We start from the raw sequence: 20635 nt of genomic DNA, 5'->3' as shown, positions 1-20635 counted from the left end.
TCAGTGTAGCTATGTGCGCAGAAAGCTGTGCATGTGTGGATTTCCAACCTTCTTGATACTGCACTTGGTAGCTCTGTCAACTTCCACAGTAACCTCCTCACTGATGACCTTCATTTGTTTCCATAGCGCACGGTTCAGAAAAATGCCAAGTACGTCTGCTTGGCAAACAAAGACTGTCCCGTGGATAAACGGCGACGGAACCGATGCCAGTTTTGCCGCTTTCAGAAATGCCTTGCTGTAGGCATGGTCAAAGAAGGTAAGCATTTGGATGATTCTCGCTTTGCACAAATTTACATAATGTTGTTGGTCAACCACCATTTCATTTGTCACATCTGCCTCTCGACAGTGGTCTAATTCTCGACACCTAGTGCACAGCATTTTGCTATGATGTAAAGTATAAGTGAATGCAACTATATTACAAAAATAAGATTTTTTTGCCCTTGAGAATCCAAGCCACTTCTTTACATTTTCCCTTGAGGCATTTTTGCAATGGGGAAGTAACAGTTTCAGAATCTACTGCCTCCCACCCTTTATTATCATCTGTCAGGTTTTGTCCCACATACCTCCCTGGTAAGTTACTGATCTATGCTTTGGTGGTTTGCCTTCAATCATAATTATACTCTCCATAGTTCAGACAAAGCTATTCGAGACCTAGGGTCCCGTATAACACTATTAGCAGTATCAGGGAAATGGCTGCAAGGAGGTCAATTTTCAGCAGACTGATTTGATAATGATAACCAGAAAAATGCCAAAACAGTGTGCTGGGCACCCTGAGGATGAACATGTGGCAGGTAGGGTGTAGTAAGAACATCCTTTCTAGTTATAGTGGAACAAATGAATATTGGACCATGAGGTGGAAATTCAACCTCTTGAGCCTGTTCTGCCACTCAATTCGATCATGGCTGATCTGTATCTTAACTTCATCTGCCACCTTGGGTCTTTACACATTAATACTGTTGCCTAACAAAAAAAACTCTATCTCAGTTTTGACGTTTTTCTTGGCTCAACAGCATTTTTTGTAGAAGGAGCAAGTTCCAGATTGCCATTCCTAATTGTGTGACAAAGTGCTTCCTGACATTGCTCCCTGAATGGCCCAGTTCAAATTTTAAGGTTCTATTCCACTCTCCTACCAGGTTTCTCTTAAGCAGCCCTTTGAAATTCTTCAGTCAACATCAACTCTTCAATTAGATCGCATCTTGAAATGCTTGCTAGCCTGAAGGTTAAGTAAAACCATTGAATTAGAATCTTTGCTGCCCAGTTGCTTACAGCCACCCAGAGATGTGTATGCACCTTGCTCTTTCGAGGTAACAGCTGGCTTATGAACTTTTAGGAAACATACTTTGTCACAAACTTGAAGGAGAGTTACCAGCGCAATGGCTAAACTGCAGTTTGCACAATAGCAGTACTTTCTCTTGCATCTTTGAACTGTTTAAAACTGAGTGGTGTTGCGTTGAGAATCCTGATGGACATGTAGGCCTCTCACCATTTTAGTATCTCCTCCTCCATAACTGCTATCATCTTTACATTCAGCACTTGTCTTCCAACATCTAGTCCTTTTGAAGAACCTTTCTCTCCCCTAAAAATTAAGAGCAAATGCCTATTTTATAATACAACACTAGGTTATATCCAACAGGTTTATTTGGAAGTACTGTTGGATTGTAACCTGGTGTTGTGTGATTTTTAACTCCGTCCAACACCAACACCACCTCATCATATTTTATAACAAACAGAGAATTGCTTTATCAATTGATAAGGTGTTGGCACTCTAATACAGCCAATTTGTGTCTTGACTCCCCTGCTCTCCCCCACCCCACCTTTGATTCCTCTTGTTTTATCTCCATGTCTTCTGTTCTGGTAGCACAGTTTGGGTGTTGCTAAATCCCAGAACTCAAGGCTGGTGCTAACAAAAGCAGAAGTCCATAAAAAATGCTCTTCATAGCACATGGCGAATGCATGAATAAGACTGTTTTCCTTCTGTGCATTGTGGGAAGCTATTGTACACATTGGGATCGCTCTCAGTTGTGAACATCCAAGCCACTTGCTTAGCATGAGTCCACTTGACTGAGCGTGTAAGATGTGTATCATGCAACAAAGTGGCTGTGCTTCACATAACTTGTACTGCTCATTGAGGCAACCGGAAAAGCTCACTTCAAAGAGGAAGCCTTGGGGGTACTTTCCAGGTTGTGACAGGAGGCTTCAGAGGGAAGCAAGAGGCCCTCTTAACACCATAAGGAAGGAGTGAGCACTGGGCTTTGCCATCTGATATGAAGAGGTTCAGCAATGCTCTTCAAGGCCAGCTGGACAAACCTGAAGAAAAGGGGTAAGATACAAGCCATGTGTGAATTAACTGGGTAGCCCATAGGTAGTTTGGAAGAGAGTTGCTTGAATAGCACTACAGAAAGAATAATTCACATGAATAGTAGTGTGGAGGTGGAGCACAAAAGATAATTGTTTTGAAGTAAAAAGACCACTGTCCTTGCAAGAGACCTGGTAATGATTCTGAACCAAACCGAGGCTCTTGACATTTTGGGGGCTGTTGCTGTTGGCATCAGGAACACAGAGGTCGAAGGAGAAGATTAAACTCTCGGTTTGACAAGTTGCATTCTCACACAACATTTCATATTCCTCAGAGTCAAATCCAGTGACTTTTCAAAGCCATCGCATTGATTTTCCTTTTGGACAGCTCCGTTTTAATGCTGGCAGTCCACGCTCTGTGAAGTGGTCTCAGAAGCAAACCTCCCACACAAAATCAGAAATTGCTGGAAAAACTCAGCAAATTAGATTACTTACAGTGTGGAAACAGGCCCTTCGGCCCAACAAGTCCACACCGCCCCGCCGAAGCGTAACCCACCCGTACCCCTACATCTACCCCATACCTAACACTAGGGGCAATTTAGCACGGCCAATTCACCTGACCTGCACATCTTTGGACTGTGGGAGGAAACCAGAGCACCCGGAGAAAACCCACGCAGACACGGGGAGAATGTGCAAACTCCACACAGTCAGTCGCCTGAGGCGGGAATTGAACCCGGGTCTCTGGCGCTATGAGGCAGCAGTGCTAACCACTGTGCCACCGTGCCGCCCACAAATCTGGCAACATCTATGACATACAGTCATAGAGTTATACAACATGGAAACAGACTCTTCGGTCCAACTCATCCATGCCGACCAGATATCCTAACCTAATCTAGTCCCATTTGCCAGCACTTGGTCCATATCCCTCTAAACCCTTCCTATTCATATACCCATCCAGATGTCTTTTAAATGTTATAATTGTACCAGTCTCCATGTCTTCCTCTGGCTGCTCATTTCGTACGTGCACCACCCTCTGTGTGACAAAGTTGCTCCTTGGGTCTCTTTTATATTTTTCCCCTCTCACCTTAAACTCTAGTTTTGGACTCCCCTACCCCAGGGAAAAGACGTTGGCTATTCACCCTATCTATGCCCCTCATGATTTTATAAACCTCTATAAGGTCACCTCTCAGCCTCCAGGGAAATAGTCCAGCCTATTCAGCCTCTCCGAATAGCTCAAACCCTCCAACCCCAGCAACATCTTTGTAAATCTTTTCTGCACTCTTTCAGGTTTAACAACATCTTTCCTAAAGAAGAGAGATTAGAAATGAATACTTTATTCAAAAAGTGGCCTCACCAGTGTCCTGTACAGCCATAACATGACATCCCAACTCCTGTACTCAATGCACTGACTAATAAAGGCAAGAGAAATGGAGTTAACGTTTTGAGACCAATGACTCCTTGTGGCATCCTTAAATACAGGTGAGGTGCCGGAGGACTGGAGGGTTGCTCATGTTGTCCCCCTGTACAAGAAGGGTAGTAGGGGTATTCCGGGTAACTACAGACCAGTGAGCCTGACGTCGGTGGTGGGAAAGTTGCTGCAGAAGGTACTGAGGAATAGGATCTATTTATATTTAGAAAAGAATGGGCTTATCAGTGATAGGCAACATGGTTTTGTGCGGGGGAGATCGTGCCTTATCAACTTAATAGAGTTCTTCGAGAAAGTTGATAGATGAAGGAAGGGCTGTTGATGTCATATACATGGACTTTAGTAAGGCGTTTGATAAGGTTCCCCATGATAGACTAATGGAGAAAGTGAAGTCACATGGTGTGCAGGGTGTTCTAGCTAGGTGGATAAAAAACTGGTTGAGCAACAGGAGACAGAGAGTAATACTGGAAGGGAGTTTCTTGAAATGGAGAAAGGTGCCCAGTGGTGTTCCACAGGGGTCAGTGTTGGGGCCACTGTTGTTTGTAATATACATAAATGATCTGGAAGAGGGCACTGTTGGTCTGATCAGCAAGTTTGCAGATGACACGAAGATTGGTGGAGTAGCAGAAAGCAAAAGGGACTGTCAGAGAATACAGGAGGATATAGATAGTCTGGAGAGTCAAGCAGAAAAGTGGCAAATGGCTTTCAATCCAGGCAAATGTGAGGTGATGCACTTAGGCAAGTCTAATTCCAGAGCGAATTATACAATGAACGGAAGAGCCTTGGGAAAAGTTGATGGGCAGAGAGATCTGGGAGTGCAGGTCCATTGTACCCTGAAGGTTGCTGCACAGGTGGATAGAGTAGTCAAGAAGGCATATAGTATGCTTGCCTTCATTGGACGGGGTACTGAGTATAAGAGCTGGCAAGTCATGTTAACATTGTACAAGACATTGGTTCAGCCACATTCAGAATACTGTGTACAGTTCTGGTTGCCACATTACCAAAAGGATGTGGACGCTTTGGAGAGGGTGCAGAGAAGGTTTATGAGGATGCTGCCTGGTATGGAAGGTGCTAGCTATGAAGAAAGGTTGAGTAGGTTAGGTTTATTTTCATTTGGAAAAAGGAGATTGAGGGGGGACCTGATTGAGGTTTATAAAATCATGAAGGATATAGACAGGGTGGATAGAGACAAGCTTTTTCCCAGGGTGAAGGATTCAATAACGAGAGGTCATGCTTTCAAGGTGAGAGGTGGAAAGTTTAAGGGGGATACAAGCGGCAAGTACCTCACACAGAGGGTGGTGGGTGTTTGGAGCGCGTTGCCAGCAGAGGTGGTGGGGGCAGGCATGGTAGATTCATTTAAGATGCATCTGGACAGATGCATTAGTAGTTGGGGAGCAGAGGGATACAGATGCTTAGGAATTGGGCTACAGGTTTAGACAGTACCTTTGGATCGGCTCAGGCTTGGAGGGCCGAAGGGCCTGTTCTTGGGCTGTAAAGTTTCTTTGTTCTTTGTTCTTTGACTCTTCTTCAGACAAGGGTCACTGGACTTGAAACATTAACTCTGTTTCTCTCTTTACACAGATGCTGCCAGACTTACTGAGTTTCTCCAGCAATTTCTGTCTTTGTTTCAGTTCTTCAGCATCTGCAGTTCTTTGTTATAAGTAAATCTCTTTGTTGTTTGGGCAGGTCAATAAATGTGATCCTGCCAGTGACTCCATCCAGTAATGTGAGGATAAATTCAGAAAGAAAATGCTGATGGAATATTTAGATCATCACAAGCCAATGTCGACGTGGCCATTGCTATGAATTGGATACTGTTCTGCTTGTCCAGTGTAAAAGGCAGCTCCCTTAGGAAAGGCTGTCCTCAACTTGAAGTGAAGATTGGCCTCAGCCACAAAATAAACTGGAACTACATTACTCTTCCAAAACAACGAACAGCTTTCAGTGGTTAATATTTCATTGAAAACGGGGGTCGATTTAGCTCGGTTAGACTGGAAAGCATTGCGATGTTGACAGTGTGGGTTCAATCCCCACACCATGACGGACTCTCCTCCTCAACCGAGGTGTGGTGGTCAGTTTAAACCACCACCCGTCTCTAATGAGAAAGCAGTTGGTAAGACTAGAGTGACTTGACTTCATTGAAATAGGTGGACAAACAACATAGAATCGCTACAGTATGGAAGCAGGCCATTCAGTCCACACCAACCCTCCAAAAAGCATTCTACCTGGACACACACTTGCATTTTCCAGAACTGCACATCCCTGGACACTAGGGGCAATTTCCCATAGCCAATCCACCTAACCTGCACATCCTTGGACTGTGGGAGGAAACCGGAGCACCCGGAGGAAACCCACGCAGATGCATGGAGAATTTCACAGAGACAGCTGCCTAAGGATGGAATTGAGTCCAGGTCCCTGGTGCTGTGAGACAATAGTGCTAACTGCTGAGCCACCGTGCCACACCAGTGTTTTGACACACTTTATATTACAGATTATCTTTGTTTAAGATGTAGACGTGCACACCAGATTTCACTAGGTTCCAGTGAACACATGCTTAATTTCATACTGAGCTTCTGATGCACCCTGACTATACTTCAAATGTAACAAATGCTTTGAAATTTCAACAACTTCCCATAACTTGGAACACACTTGTGCATAATGAAGCTTACAATGTATATGCTTGGCATTCACCCAGACCGTTTGTTTCGAAGCAGCCGTGAGCAACTCAGCAGTTGGCTGACGATCAAGGTTGCTAGTGGAGGATTGTACAGAGAAATAAAAGATAAGCAGTCGCTTCTGGTTTGAAAGGAGACGCACCTCTGGCCTGTCACAGATTCATCTTTGCTGCTTCTCTGATCTCACAACCTTTGGATGGGAAAGCCAACTCCTTAAGTTGTCATCAACATGACTTGAACCAAGCGTCAGCCCCCACGTGTCAGAAGATGTTTAGTGAGGTTGAGGAGGCATCGAGTGAGTTGCGGTCCACTGGGGGCAGATTACAAATCCTTGCTTTGCTTTGCAGTTTTACTTCTACAGCATGGGCTTGCCAGTGGAGGACTTTGCACAACCAGGAACTGCATGTGAACTGCTTATCTCCTTGTGAAGCACAGTGGAAGCTGGCCCTGGTAGCACCATGGTTTTGAGGGCTCATTTAGACACTGCCCTGGAGAGAAGGCTATCTATTCTGCAGACAGCCACTGAGTAGCAACATCAGTGGCTGTCTGTGAGGAATGACTTTGATCACAGAGACGTTTAGACTATCTCTTACAGAAGCTTTCACTCGTTCAGCTCGAATAAAGGCTTGCATCCACATGCTTGTGAGATGCTAAGGCGACGCATAGCAATCCAGATCCCACAACATTTTTAGCATTGGCATTTTTATCGCACATGGTGTCTCAGCTGTGCCAATTCCTTCCCATCATGCACCTCTGGGCAAAGTAAAATCCACACTGACAACAAGCAGTCCCACACAGCTGCCCACATACATGGCAAGTGTTTCCAGCAGGAAAGGACCTTTTGTAGGACTTTTAGTCTTTCAGTTACATTGAGTGAGTGAGAGCCGGGCCTGTGAGGATATCTTGCAGCAACCCAGCATGGCCTTGCATTCAGTGTGAGTCACTGTGCATTGGGCACAGTTTTCACATCTGCTGGAATAAAAACATTTTCTTGAAATATTGGCGTCAGAGGGTTTGTTTTTGGCTCGGCAACTTTCAGAAAATCATTTTGGATTGAACGTGCAGCCTACAGCAAAGATGCTAAGAAGCTAAGATAGGTGAGCAAGTGAAATTTGTCAGGACCTCCAGAGACAAATTTGTTGGCGACAGCCTGATGCATTGGTTCAATTTCCCTGGTTGGGCTACTGCATTGCTGATGTTTCCTCAGGCTTGCCTGATTCAATTCTGCTTTTGAGCAACTTCCACAGTCTTGTTAGTTTCCCTTGTGACACTTGGCAATATCTGCGTGTTAAGCAGCCAATTCCGTCTGGTAGAAGGGAGCCCTCCACGGTTGAAACGTGATACAATATTTCAACCCCGCAAGCGTCTCTGCTCTGATTATTTTGCCCTCTAAATTCACTCCCTCTACTTTTATCTTGCCTTGTCTCCTACACACAGGAGCTGCAGCCATGCTAGTGGCTGATATTGGCCTTCAATCTATCGTAGAGCACATGGTGACTGTAACGTGTGTGAGGAGCTCCTTTGGAACTATGCAGAATCCCCGAAGGTGCTGTTGTAGCATTTGGATATCCAGAAAGTAATGATTCTGCCTGAGTGCAGTCCAGGGCATCCAATAAGCAGGCAATGCCGCAAACCTGACTGAATTGGGGCTGAATCTATATCATATAATGAAGTTGGCAGTTCCAGAGTTTTGAGTCTCACTAATCTTGCGGCAGTGATGAGATAAGTACAGTGCACAGGAGGCTAGAGTTGGACAAATCCAGAGATTTCAGAAAGCTGTGGGGCTGGAGGAAGTTATACAGATAGCCTGGGATGAGGCCATAGAGAGATCAGAACACAAGGTTGGAGAGCTTTGGACTGGAGATGTCACAACTCGTTCAGCATTGACAATGCAGAGGGTTCAGGGCAAGGAGTGGGGGAATAGCGTTAAGCATGTGCAGACACTGAACCTGTATATTTGTCAAACAGCAGCTTATGGATGAGGAACTGGTGGGGAGGGGACAGTAGGAGTGGACAAGACATTGGGAGTACAAAGGGGTGGGAGTTGTACGATAGATTGTCAAACCTCCCAGAAGGCCCTAGTGCAAATATTGCTTTAGGTCTGGGCACTGCACCTGAGGAATGATATATGGATCTTGCAGTGGGTCATGGCAGATTCATCAGAATGATACTGGAACTAAGAGAATTCAGTTATGAGGACAGTTAGGTGGACATGTTATTATTCTTGCTTGAGTATTGAAAATTAAGATCAAATTGAGATGTTTAATGTGATCAAAGGAGGTGGTAGGGTAGATAGAGGGAAACTGGTTTCTGCTGCTGGGAGAGTCCAGCACAAGGGGTCATGATCTTAAAATTTCAACCAGGCCGTTCAGGGCTGATGTCAGGAAACACCTTTGTCACATAATTGTTGGTTCGAAATCTGAAAGTCGTTTCCTCCACGACCCCCCTGAAGAAGCTGTTACAGTTGGGAGTCATTGAAAATGTCAAAACTGAGATTGGTAGATCTTTGTTTGATGAGGTATGAGGGAATAGGGAACCAAGGCAGCTCAAATGGAGTTAAGATACACATCAGCCGTGATTGAATTCTGGCGCAGCAAGGCAGGCTCAATGGGCTGAATGGCCTCCTTATGTTGGAATGGGGCAGAAGGAGAAAGCATTGTTGGCGATACTGTGGCTCTGAAAGGATGAGTAAAAATGGAATCAAACAACAACACTTATTTAGACCAGGTGATGAAAGGGTGTCGGAGGAAGATGTCAGTGGCTGCAAGCGAGATTTTGATTGGAGTCATTTCATTCCTGTAGCTGGGGGGGGGGGGGGGGAGCAAACCTGATTGGATGTTTGGGTGAAGGGAACTGCAGAGAGGCACAGTGGTTGTCAGTCCATTGGCAGTGGTGGGGGTGGGTGAGTGAGCGGGGGTGCAGGATGCATGGGAATGAGTTTTTGAGGTTTACCCTCCTTGAGTGTTGAGAAAGGAAGCCTGGAGTTACAACAAGCAATTTGGAAGTCAAATGGCATGTTGGTCTTCGTCGAAGGGGTCTGGAGCACAAGAAGCTTTGCTTTTATTACACGGGGCTTTGCTGAGACCACATCTGGAATGGTGTGGTGTAGATTTGGTCTCCAGATTTACAGAGGTATACTCTTGTATCCGAGGTGGGACAGCGAAGATTCAATTGATCAATCCTTGAGATAAGAGGGTTGTCCTATGATGAGAGACTGATTAAATTGGGTTGACATTCTCTGGAGTTTAGCAGAATGAGACAGATTTGAGTTTGAAGAGTCTTGATGGGGTCGATGCTGAGAGGTTGTTTTCCCCTGGCTGGAGAATCTCGAACACGATGGGAGCGGGTACAGTTTCAGGGTAAGGGGATGATCATTTCGGGCTGAGATCAGGAGATTTCTTCACTCAGAGTGGGGTGTGAATTATTAGAATTCTCTACTGCAGAGGGATGTGGATGATCTATCATTTAAGACTGGGATAAACTCATTTTTGGCCTCTCAGGGGATACGTAGGTGCAAAAGTGATGTTAAGGCAGAAGCATGATTCGATTGAATGGTAGAGCAGGCCTGAGGGGCTGAATGGCCATCTCCTCCTATTCGTGGCCTTGTGAAAGTCAGTAAGTAAGGAGACTCAGGCAATTGGCGTACCCCTTGGCTGAGTCTTGTGAGGGGATACGGGGAAGCTATGGACTTGTGCAGAGCAGATTCAAGCCTTGCGCAGCAGTGAGCTGGAAAGCAAAGGAGTTGTGATAAGGAGCTTGTGAGGCAGCATGGGCAGGGTGGAGAAATGAAAGGTTGGCATGAATGGGCAAAAGATAGGGGCATAAAGGATCAAGAGTTACAAAGAGAGATGGTTGTAACAGGCTCAGGTCTAGAACATTACCAGGAAGTGCATGTGAACAGACATTGGGTAATATCGAGATAGAGAGCATGAGGAGAGACCTGTCCTGGTCAGAAATAGATGGAGAAGTGACATAGAGATGGAGTTGAACTGTTTGGAGTCAAATTTCAAAGTCCAGGTGGAGGGTCAGTTTAGGAGAGAGAGCAAACACAGGAGCTGTTGAAGGAGCAGATTATTAGCAGATAATCTCTTCCCAGCACTTCTCTGTTGCTCTTGCAGCAGCCTTTATTATTGGATGTAACAAATGCACCCAGCGCAGAAAATGAAACCAAAGAATTGCTTATTACCAAAAGGCCTTAATAAAGAAAAGAAATAGGCTCACCTCAAGTCTGCGTGCAACTGTCTAACAGCACTTTATGTGCATGAGGAACTTGATGAGGCACTGGAAGTAGGCACACTTGCACAAACTCTCAAAATTTCTCCTTTAACTTTTTATTTTGCAACCGCTAGCTCCAATGGCAAGAGGCCCAAGAGGCTTAAAAGAAACTCTAACTTTTTTTTAATCTTCCAGTGGTCCGCACAGACAGCCTGAAAGGTCGCAGAGGTCGACTTCCATCCAAACCAAAGAGTGTTCAAGAAGCCACGCCCTCAAATGTTCCAGTTAGTCTCATCACAGCGCTGGTCAGGGCACATATTGATTCCAACCCAATCATGTCTAATCTAGATTATTCCAAGGTAAATATGAGACGGCAAAACAGTTGAAGGGTTTAAAAAGGAAACTGTTTGTATTGGGGAGGAGGAGGCAGCATTTAAATCCATTTGCAAATCCAGTGAAATTCTTCTGACTTATTTGCCAATCATCAGGCCCAATGTTTGACTCTCTACGTGCATGCAACCACGTAGGCCCAGGCCTCATCGAACCAGTGAGCTGTGGGCATCAGGCAGCCCCAGAGGCCACTCAGCCAGGAAAACCCTGCCAAGGGCATGTCAGGGCCCATGGGCGACAGCAACGACAACATTGGTTATTTATATTGAGCCACAGCACGAATGCTAAACTTACAACCACCTGATGAAGGGGCAGCGCTATGAAAGCTAGTGCTTCCAAATAAACCTGTTGGACTATAACCCGGTGTTGTGTGATTTCGAACTGTGTACACCCAGTCCAACACCGGCATCTCCAAATCATGACTTACAATTTCAGGCCTCTTTTGCTCTATCACCCGTCAACAGTGTTGAGTTGCGTCTTAAAATGGAAATGATGGTCCGACATGTGTCATTTGGTTTTTTGCGTGTGTGAGGTTGCTTATTTGGAAGGTTATAAGTGGCAATGGGAAGCCGATATAGTGAATTGACTTAAAATGTCCCTTTCCTTAAAAAAAGCCCATAACTCTTCCCCTCCCCCACCCCGCCAGCCAGGAGGCCGTTTGCTTACCTGCAGTTCTACTCCAAATTAATACATATTAAAAATTAATACATATTCATTTGAGGTGAATATGTCATTCACATTCACCTCAACAAATAGTCATCTGGAGGGGCGCAAAGAATCGAAAGGCAGCAAATGCGTGGCTCTGCGCGAAAAGGGAAAAAAAAAGCCTGGCGCCAACTTTACTTGTGCAAGCGTGCAATTTGTCTTCAGAAATGATTTGAGCGGTCACTTCTGTGTTTCCCATCCAAGCCTGGAGTAAATATGATCCGAAAGCAGCATGCATTCTCTGTCTAATAATAGAATGCCAATCAACATACAAAGCCCGAAATGTCAGATAGATTTGTACAAGTCAAATGCTTGATTGATGGTGGTCAATAGTATGCTTTGCAGAGAAATCTCACTCTAAATTAAGCCAAAATTCCGTACTTTTGTTTGCCAGTTATAAAAGAAAATAGTTGTTCTCTTCAGCAGAAATGTTCTCCCATTGAGTTACAATGTCTGCTACAGTTCCAGGAATCCAGCGTTTATCAGTCACAGGAAGACGAGGCTGGAGATATCCGACAATTTTACGAGTTGTTGGCTGGTTCGATGGAAATGATACGCAAGTGGGCGGAGAAGATTCCGGGATTCAATGGTTTGCCTAAGGAAGATCAGGATCTACTACTGGAATCTGCTTTCCTTGAGCTCTTCATCCTCCGGTTAGCCTACAGGTCAGTATGGGAACACAATAGCCCCATCTGGAAGGACCTCGCTGCCTCCATTCTTTTCTTTGTATACAGACTGGCTGGTTAAGAAGGTGTTCAGCACGCTTGCCTTCATTGCTCAGACCTTTCGGTACAGGAGTTGGGACGTCATGTTGTGGTTGTACAGGAAATTGGTGAGGCCTCTTTTGGAGTACTGTGTCCAGTTGCCCTGATATGGGAAGGATATTATTAAGCTGGAGAGGGTTCAGAAGAGATCTACCAGGATTTTGCTGGGAACTGAGGGTTTAAGTTATTAGGAGAGCCTGGACAGGGTTGGGACTTCTTTCCCTGGAGCATGGGAGGTTGAGCGGTGACTTCATAAAGGTTATAGAATCATGAGGGATATAGATCGAGTTAATGGTAGGTGTCTTTTCCCTAGGGTGAGGGATTTCAATACTAGGGGGCATATTTTTAAGGTGAGAGGAGAAAGATTTTAAAAAGATATTAGGGGAAATTTTTTTATGCAGAGAGTGGTTCATGGATGGAATGAACTCCCTGAGGAAGTGGTGGATGTGGGTACAGTTACAATGTTTAAAAGATATTTGGATAAGTGCAGGAATAGGAAAGGTTTGGAACGATATGAGTGAGGCGCAGGCAGGTGGGACTACTTTAGTTTGGGATTACAGTCGGCAGGGACTGGTTGGACTGAAGGGTCTAGGAGAAAGTGAGGACTGCAGATGCTGGAGATCAGAGTCGAGAGTGTGGTGCTGGAAGAGCACAGCCGGTCAGGCAGCATCCGAGGAGCAGGAGAATTGACGTTTCAGGCATAAGCCCTTCATCAGGAATGAGGCTTGTGGGCCGGGGGGCTGAGGGATAAATGGGAGGGGGTTTGAGGGGCTGTGGGGACGGTAGCTGGGAATGCAATAGGTAGATGAAGGTGGGGAAGGTGATAGGTTGAAGAGGAGTTGGAGCAGATAGATGGGAAAAGTGATGGACAGGTCAGGAGGATGGTATCGAGTTGGAGGCTTGGGACTGGGATAAAGTGGGGGGGGGAGGGGAAAATAAGGAACCTGTTGGAATCCACATTAATCCCGTGTGGTTCCAGGGTCCCAAGGCGGAATGAGGCATTCATCCTCCAGGCATCGGGTGGTAATGGTCTGGCGATGGAGGAGGCCCAAGACCTGCATGTCCTTGATGGAGTGGGCGGGAGAGTTGAACTGTTCAGCCATTGGGCGGTGAGGTTGGTAGTTGTGGGTATCCCAGAGATGTTCTCTGAAATGATCCGCAAGTTGGCGTCCCGTCTCCCTGATGTAGAGGAGACCATACCGGGTGCAACAGATACAATAGACGACATTAGTGGAGGTACAGGTAAATTTCTGTTGGATGTGGAAGGATCCTTTGGGGCCTTAGGCGAGGGGAGTGGTGTGGGCGCAGGTTTTGCACTTCTTGCGGTGGCAAGGGAAGGTGTTGGGAATGGGCTGGTGGGGTGTATGGACCTTATAAGGGATCTGTTTCCATATAAGAGGTATCGTTAGTAAGTTTGCAGATGACACCAAAATTGGAGGTGCAGTGGACCGTGAAGAAGATTACCTCAGATTACAACAGGATCTTGATCAAATGGGCCAACTCGTCCATGCTGATCAGACATCCCAACCTAATCTGATCCCACTGCCAGCACCTAACCCATATCCCTCTAAACCCTTTCTATTCATATACCCATCCAGATGCCTTTTAAATGCTGTAATTCTACCAGCCTTCACCACTTCCTCTGGCAGGTCATTCCATACATGCACCACTTTCTGCATGAAAAAGTTACCTCCTCAGTCCCTTTTAAATCTTTCCCCTCTCCCCTTAAACCTGTGCCCTTCTAGTTCTGGACTCCCCCTCCCCAGAGAAAAGACCTTGTCTATTTACCCTATCCATGCCCCTAATGATGTTATAAACCTCTATAAGGTCACCCCTCAGCCTCCGATGCTTCAGGGAAAACAGTCCCAGCCTATTCAGCTTCTCCCTGTAGCTCAAACCTTCTAACCCTGGCAACATCCTTGTAAATCTTTTCTGAACCCTTTCAGTTTTCACAACATTCTTCCTAAAGCAGGAAGACCAGAATTGCACACAGTATTTCAAAAGCGGCCTAACCAATGTCCTGTATAGCTGCAACATGACCTCCCAACCCCTCCACTGAATACTCTGACCAAATGCCCATCAGATCCTTGCCAATGCCAACTCAGTACAAACATTGTCTTTTACATTGGTGTGTATGGTGCACAGGCCCATGGTGATGGCATAAAATCCCTACAGTGTAGAAACAGGCCATACTGACCTTCTAAAGAGCATCCCACCAGATCTACTCCCCACTGTCTTCCTGAAACCTTGCATTTCCCATTGCTAACGCACCTAGCCTGCACATCTGTGAACACTATGGGCAATTTAGCACAGCCAATCCACCCTAACCTGCACATTTTTGGACTGTGGGAGGAAACCCACAGAGAATGTGCAAACTCCACACAGTCAGTAGCCCGAAGCTGGAATCAAACCTGAGTCCCTGCTGCTGTGAGGCAGCAGTGCTCACCACTGAGCCACCATGCAGTTTAACTATCCCTGTTCTTCCTAGTCCTTCTTAGTGTTAAAGAAAGAATTTGCATTTATGTAGCCCCTTTCATAACCACAGGACATCCCAAATTGCTTCATACAAAAGGAGTGTCATTCCAGTTTCCATGTAGGAAGAGCAAGCAGTTTATGCACAGCTTCCATACACTGTGATGCAATAATGGCCAGGTCATGTGTTGGTGGGCCACCTGGTTGTAGACGTTATTAAAGCTGGTTGCAATCCTGCCCTCAAACTGACATGTATACACACGCAGCCTTGTAGTCACAGGATAACCATCAAGAATGGGAAGTGTGTTCCTCCACTCTTTTGTACCAACAATTCCAATGTGGTCAGTCCTGGCCGAAGAGCTGCTCAAAGCAGAAGTGGCACTCAATCGCAATATCCTCAATGGAATAGTCCTAGAAATTATGGGGGAATGAACATCGTGCCTTTGTTGTGCGGGTAGTAAAAGTCTATCAGTGTGCAATGAATTCTGTGTTTAAGTGGAGTAACTGATTTATTTTATTTTTGTTCCCCCTTTTCTGTTAGTCCAAGACAGACAGGAAGATCGATTGGCTTGAATATTGAGAGGTTGTGTTTACATGTTACTTGCAGGTCCAGCCCTGACGAAGGCAAGCTGATCTTCTGCAGTGGCATCGTCCTCCACCGTCAGCAATGTGTGCGCGGCTTTGGCGAATGGATTGACTCTATCATTGACTTCTCTGGCACCCTGCAGCGGATGAAGATTGATGTGTCCAGCTTCGCCTGCCTTGCAGCGTTGGTTGTCATAACAGGTGAGTTTGTCCTTTCGTTCAGACTTTCTCGGTGAGGGCCTTCTTCTAACTGTGGTGTCCCTCATCCTGAGCAAGCTGCCACCCAGAAACACTTTCCCTGCCTGTTTTCCCTTTAAAGAGGCATCATTGTCAAGGGTCTCTGGTTTTTGACTCAAATATATCGTTCGCCTTCAGCAAGAGTAATAGACACATCATAAATGAGACCTCTCTGCTCAGCATGCCCCTCCCCTGAGTTCCTGTCTTTGCAAACATACTTCCCCTCTCTTCTGACTACAATGAAGTTGCACAGGCTAGCTGAAATCATCTCTGCTGTATCTCACTTACCGCTACACAGCTCTGTATGGAGCATGCTTCCTGAACACGATCTACCTTTGCGATCAAGGCATGAGAAGCAAGGGAAGTCGCGAAGACATTTCGTGTGACAGATCTGTAATGGCAGGTTTTTGCACCCCCACAGTGAGCGTGGTCCTTGCTACAGAGGTTCAGAATGAGCCAGGGCCCCTGTGCAGCCTATGTCCATTATTGAGGCCTCACTACAAACAACCTTCTGTACTTGCGGAGAGACACAGACAATGCTGCACAGTATTGAGGGAAATCCCGTTCACAAAGTAAGTCAGGGACGAATCACCTGCAGCTCAGCAAATGATGAGGCTCACAACTGACTCCAGGGATTTGCATCACTTAAATAAAGAAATAATCAGCTTTCACTTCATCAATTTGTCCTGGAGTACTTTCTTGATATTGTAAACTAAATGTTTTGAATAATAAGCCTGATAATTGTTGGACCTTATTATACAAGGTTCTCAAACTCCACAGGATAAAATTTTATAAAGCAGCTGAAATGTGAAATGAGGCAGCAGTTCAGTTTGAGCAATGACCTCGGTTTGATCGTAACCACAAGTTGCTTGGAGTCATTCACCTCTTATCCACAGCAGCTCCATTGCATGTTGTAACTACCCCTAGCTCTTGCACTCAGCTTGCCTATGCAGCCACCTCCCTCGAAGACAGACTTTCAGAGTGCCTGAAATAGCATACAGTGAAGATCAGCAACTCTTCGTTGCCAGTGGTAGCTCTTGGGATTTTGGGAAATTTTGGCTCTAAACCAGGAAGTCTGGGGAGTCCTTCAACCATGGCTAGCCAATATGATACCAGTATGTGTGCCCCCAATTTATCAACATGGTTCTCTTAAATTATATCACCAAAAAGAATTCAGGGTAAATACAATACCAGAACTCTTTAGTTATCTTTCCTCTTTAAATCTATTGAGCATTTTCTGTTTCCCTTGGCCCAGTACTCCTCTCCAATTATGGCCACAGGCCCCTCAGACCTCTTCCTCTTGGAATTAGGGAACTATGGGACAGCCTAGGGGGCATATGTACCTAAGATCCTCCCTGGTGAAGCAGGGCGGGGAGGGGGTGTGTGGGGGGTGCCTGAGACAGTGGGTGGTGTGCAGGGATCCTAGCAAAAAAGCTGCTTCTCAATCTGCCCTCTATCTTTAGATTGAAATAAAAATAATCTATCGTCATGTGAGTGTGGGGGGGATTTTCCTCCAAGTGGGTGATAGTTGCTCACATGATCCTTGAGTTGTAAAGTTTTGCTTTGTTGTTTATTCATCCATTTCTGTAAACTGGTTTCATGGGCTTGTGATGGTTTTTACGATGTTTCAGACCGGCACGGCTTAAAAGAACCCAAGAAGGTCGAAGACCTGCAGACCAAGATAATAACGTGCCTGAAAGACCATGTCACATCCAGTGCAGGTGAGCAGATGCGGCCAAACTACTTATCCAAGCTTCTGGGCAAGCTGCCAGAACTGTGCACACTCTGTACACAAGGACTGCAACGCATTTTTTACCTGAAACTCGCTGACCTGGTTCCTCCACCTGCCATTGTCGATAAGCTATTCTTGGACACGTTGCCTTTCTAGAGAAGCTGCCAAGCTGTGTGACTGTTGAACTGGACCCCAGCCATCATCTTTGATGTTGCAGTATGAGCAGGGAGTTCAACTTACACTGGAACCCGTTCCAAAATTGGATGGCTTCAGGAAATGGACAAATACGCTATGCGCTAATTGGGTTTGCTGTTTTTCAAACATGCTGTTTTTATTTTATTCAGCATTACAGATTGTTGGAGAAAAAAATGTCCCTTTGCTACATTGCAGTTTCTACAAAGCAATCTAACCATGCAGCTTCTCTGAGCTTTCACAAACTTGGGAGATCAGATATTCTCAGAGAAGATATTAGCACTGGTTAGAGACACTCTCTCCCTCTGTCCCATATGTCATGGCCCTAAATCCTAAACTTAAGAATGAATGCAATGTGATGCCATTTCTGTGTTGTACACTCTCAATTATAGTCATCTATCACAGCTAAAGAATCACAAATGAGAGTCAAGGAACATGGTCTTTGGGCCAAATGGGAAAAGTCAAGACTGAACTTATTTCAGCCATCATTTATCTAAGAAAATGGATATGTTCTTTATCTGTCTGGCTGGATTTGTAATAATATGTCAGATGTAGGAATACCGTGTGCAACCCAGTCATCTTTGGAAAGAGTAAAGCTATCTGAGATGGATTTTGAAAGGACAATATTTGTGAACAGTGTGATAAGTCAATCTTCAAAAGGTTCTTTCAAGGCCAGACCTGGACAGTCAGGACTGAGAAGCCTGAAGTGTGACGGACTAAACCTTAAACAATGTCACAAATGTATTCTGCATGAATATTTGACACTATGGTTTAGCAAAAATAAAAAATAAGGCAGTACTGAAGAAGCACACAGCCCTGACTGGAAGCTGTGACACTTCCAGTTATGAAGACTACACTCATGCAATATGACACAATTTAATGGTACTAGCTTGGGTGTGTTAAAAAGGTTATTTGTCTTGTTAAGATATGTTTTCCTTCTCTAACAGCATTGTGGGTAGACCTGCACCCTATGGACTGCAGTGGTTCAAGAAGGCAGCTCACGACCACCTTCTCAAGGGGCAGTTAGGGATGGGCAGTAAATGCTGGGCCCAGCCAGCAATGCTCAAGTCCTATGAATGAAAAAAAATGTAATCCTGGAACTAAGAGTGGATCAATTTCAGTTTGTAGTAACCCCTCAAGGAAGGGTTCTGAGACTTGTGCATGAGAGAGCAAAGCCACTTGTCCCAATGGAAACAGGCACTTTATGGGTTGAGTTGGAGGGGAGATTGGGGCAGGCAGAGATGGTGACAATGGCAGTTGAGATGGAGAGTGTGGTCTACGAGTCCTTTCATTAATCTTGCTATGAGTTGGCTCCTTAGCTATAGCAGAAACCCATATTGGTCACATCCACCAATGAGTTCTTTGGTTCCTTAAATGGACTGTAAACGTTTTCAAGCGGTTATTCCTGGCTTCAGTTAATGGTCACCCATATGACAAAAGGTTCAAATCAATTGGTCTATTGACTGGTTGACCTTGTGAGGGAGCAAGGGTGAAAGAGATGTATTGTACTGTCGTGGCAGGGAATAATTGTCTGATTTTATCGTATAGTGAGAGTATTATGACTGGGAATAATATGCTTTAATCTCAAACAAGGAGCACTGAATAAATTGTAGTACTTAACACGTCTGATGCCAGAATGAAAATGTGTATATTTTATATTGGTTTAAAAAAAAACTCAGACTATGTTGACAGTGCCTTACCACTCATTATTGTACAGAAGGTGTTTGATTCTGATGTTTCCAGGAAATGGTCGAATTCAATGCACAATGTGTCGTCATGGTATTGAACCCTCATGTGTACACGTTTAAGGCTTGCTTCTAGGTTTGCAAAACTGGTCTCTTCTGCTTCGGGATTCGGACCTTTACAATGGGGCAGCTCAAGTATAAAGTTATAGCCGCACTTTTAGACTTCAACCAGGCTTTTAATGCGGACCATATTTGCGAACGCCTGCAGGGGTTGGGGTTCAGAATGAGAGAACCACAATGGCAAGGCTTTGGAAATCCTGGAGCAATGGCGTGCCCAACATTGTGAAAGCAAAACCCTCTGGATGCTGAGAATCTGAAAGAAAAGCAGAAAATGCTGGAATTCCTGAATGTGTGTGGCAACCTCTGTGCAGAGTGGTAAACCAAGTTTGCGTTTTGCATCTGTGCCATCTCATCGAGTCATACAAAAAAGAAACAGGCCCTTCGGCCCAACTTGTCCATGCTGACCGATCTTATCAGGGTCATGAACCCAAAACATTAACTCTCCACAGATGCTGCCTGACCTGTGGAAGATTTTCAACAGTTTCTGTTTTTCGTAACCACTGACCCCACTATGCCACATTGGTACTTCAGCTGCTCCCTATTGAGGTCAACCTGCTTATGATAATAAGACTTTGTAATCTAGGAGAAAATGTAAGATGTTGCAAAATGCATATACTTTTCTATTGTTAATATATATTTTTAAACCAATTTTTTTTCCAATGTGAGGGTATGACGTCAAGATGTCTAGCTTGATGTTTAAAAAAAACCTGTCCTCTCTGAAAGCAATCTCTCCCATTGTCACATCTGTTCTGTGCACAAATTGTGCGTGGGGTCACTTGTGGAGTTAGTGCTAATAAAAGCTTTTATCTATTCCAGCACTGCTCTGAACCATCCTCCCTGGTGTAGCACGCATTCTTAAACATTAAGTCTCGTCCATATCCCAATAAAAGGCCTGATTGAGCACAAAGCCAGGCTTCCTTGGATTTCTTGCGTATCACATATAACGTGCGCGAAGAATGAAAGCTTGCAGCTAAGGCTACCAGCAGCAGGTTTTGCCTGCCTGAGTGCAATGCCCAGTGTCACATTGGCATGCTGTTGCATGAAAAGCATGAACTGCAGGAGGCAGCTACCAAGGTGAGTCAGGGACCACTGCAGGTTGACCAGTGTGCCAAGCAATGAACAGAATGTGAGACAGCTACACA

General features: G+C 45.1%; 1 protein-coding gene across 1 annotated transcript in view; it reads left to right on the top strand.

The window, feature by feature from the left end:
- Positions 1–20389, top strand: part of LOC140471253 (nuclear receptor subfamily 4 group A member 1-like) — a 55207-nt gene extending 34818 nt beyond the window's left edge. Inside the window, exons 3-7 of the mRNA XM_072567215.1 lie at positions 127–256; positions 10807–10970; positions 12169–12371; positions 15550–15728; positions 17396–20389. Coding sequence (XP_072423316.1) covers positions 127–256; positions 10807–10970; positions 12169–12371; positions 15550–15728; positions 17396–17652 — 933 coding nt within the window. The 3' untranslated portion in view covers positions 17653–20389. The remainder of the gene's footprint in view (positions 1–126; positions 257–10806; positions 10971–12168; positions 12372–15549; positions 15729–17395) is intronic.
- Positions 20390–20635: the final 246 nt, after the last annotated feature.

This window comes from Chiloscyllium punctatum, chromosome X, assembly GCF_047496795.1.
Source record: "Chiloscyllium punctatum isolate Juve2018m chromosome X, sChiPun1.3, whole genome shotgun sequence".
Taxonomy (NCBI): Eukaryota; Metazoa; Chordata; class Chondrichthyes; order Orectolobiformes; family Hemiscylliidae; genus Chiloscyllium; species Chiloscyllium punctatum.
This window is presented reverse-complemented; position numbering and strand designations above follow the sequence as displayed.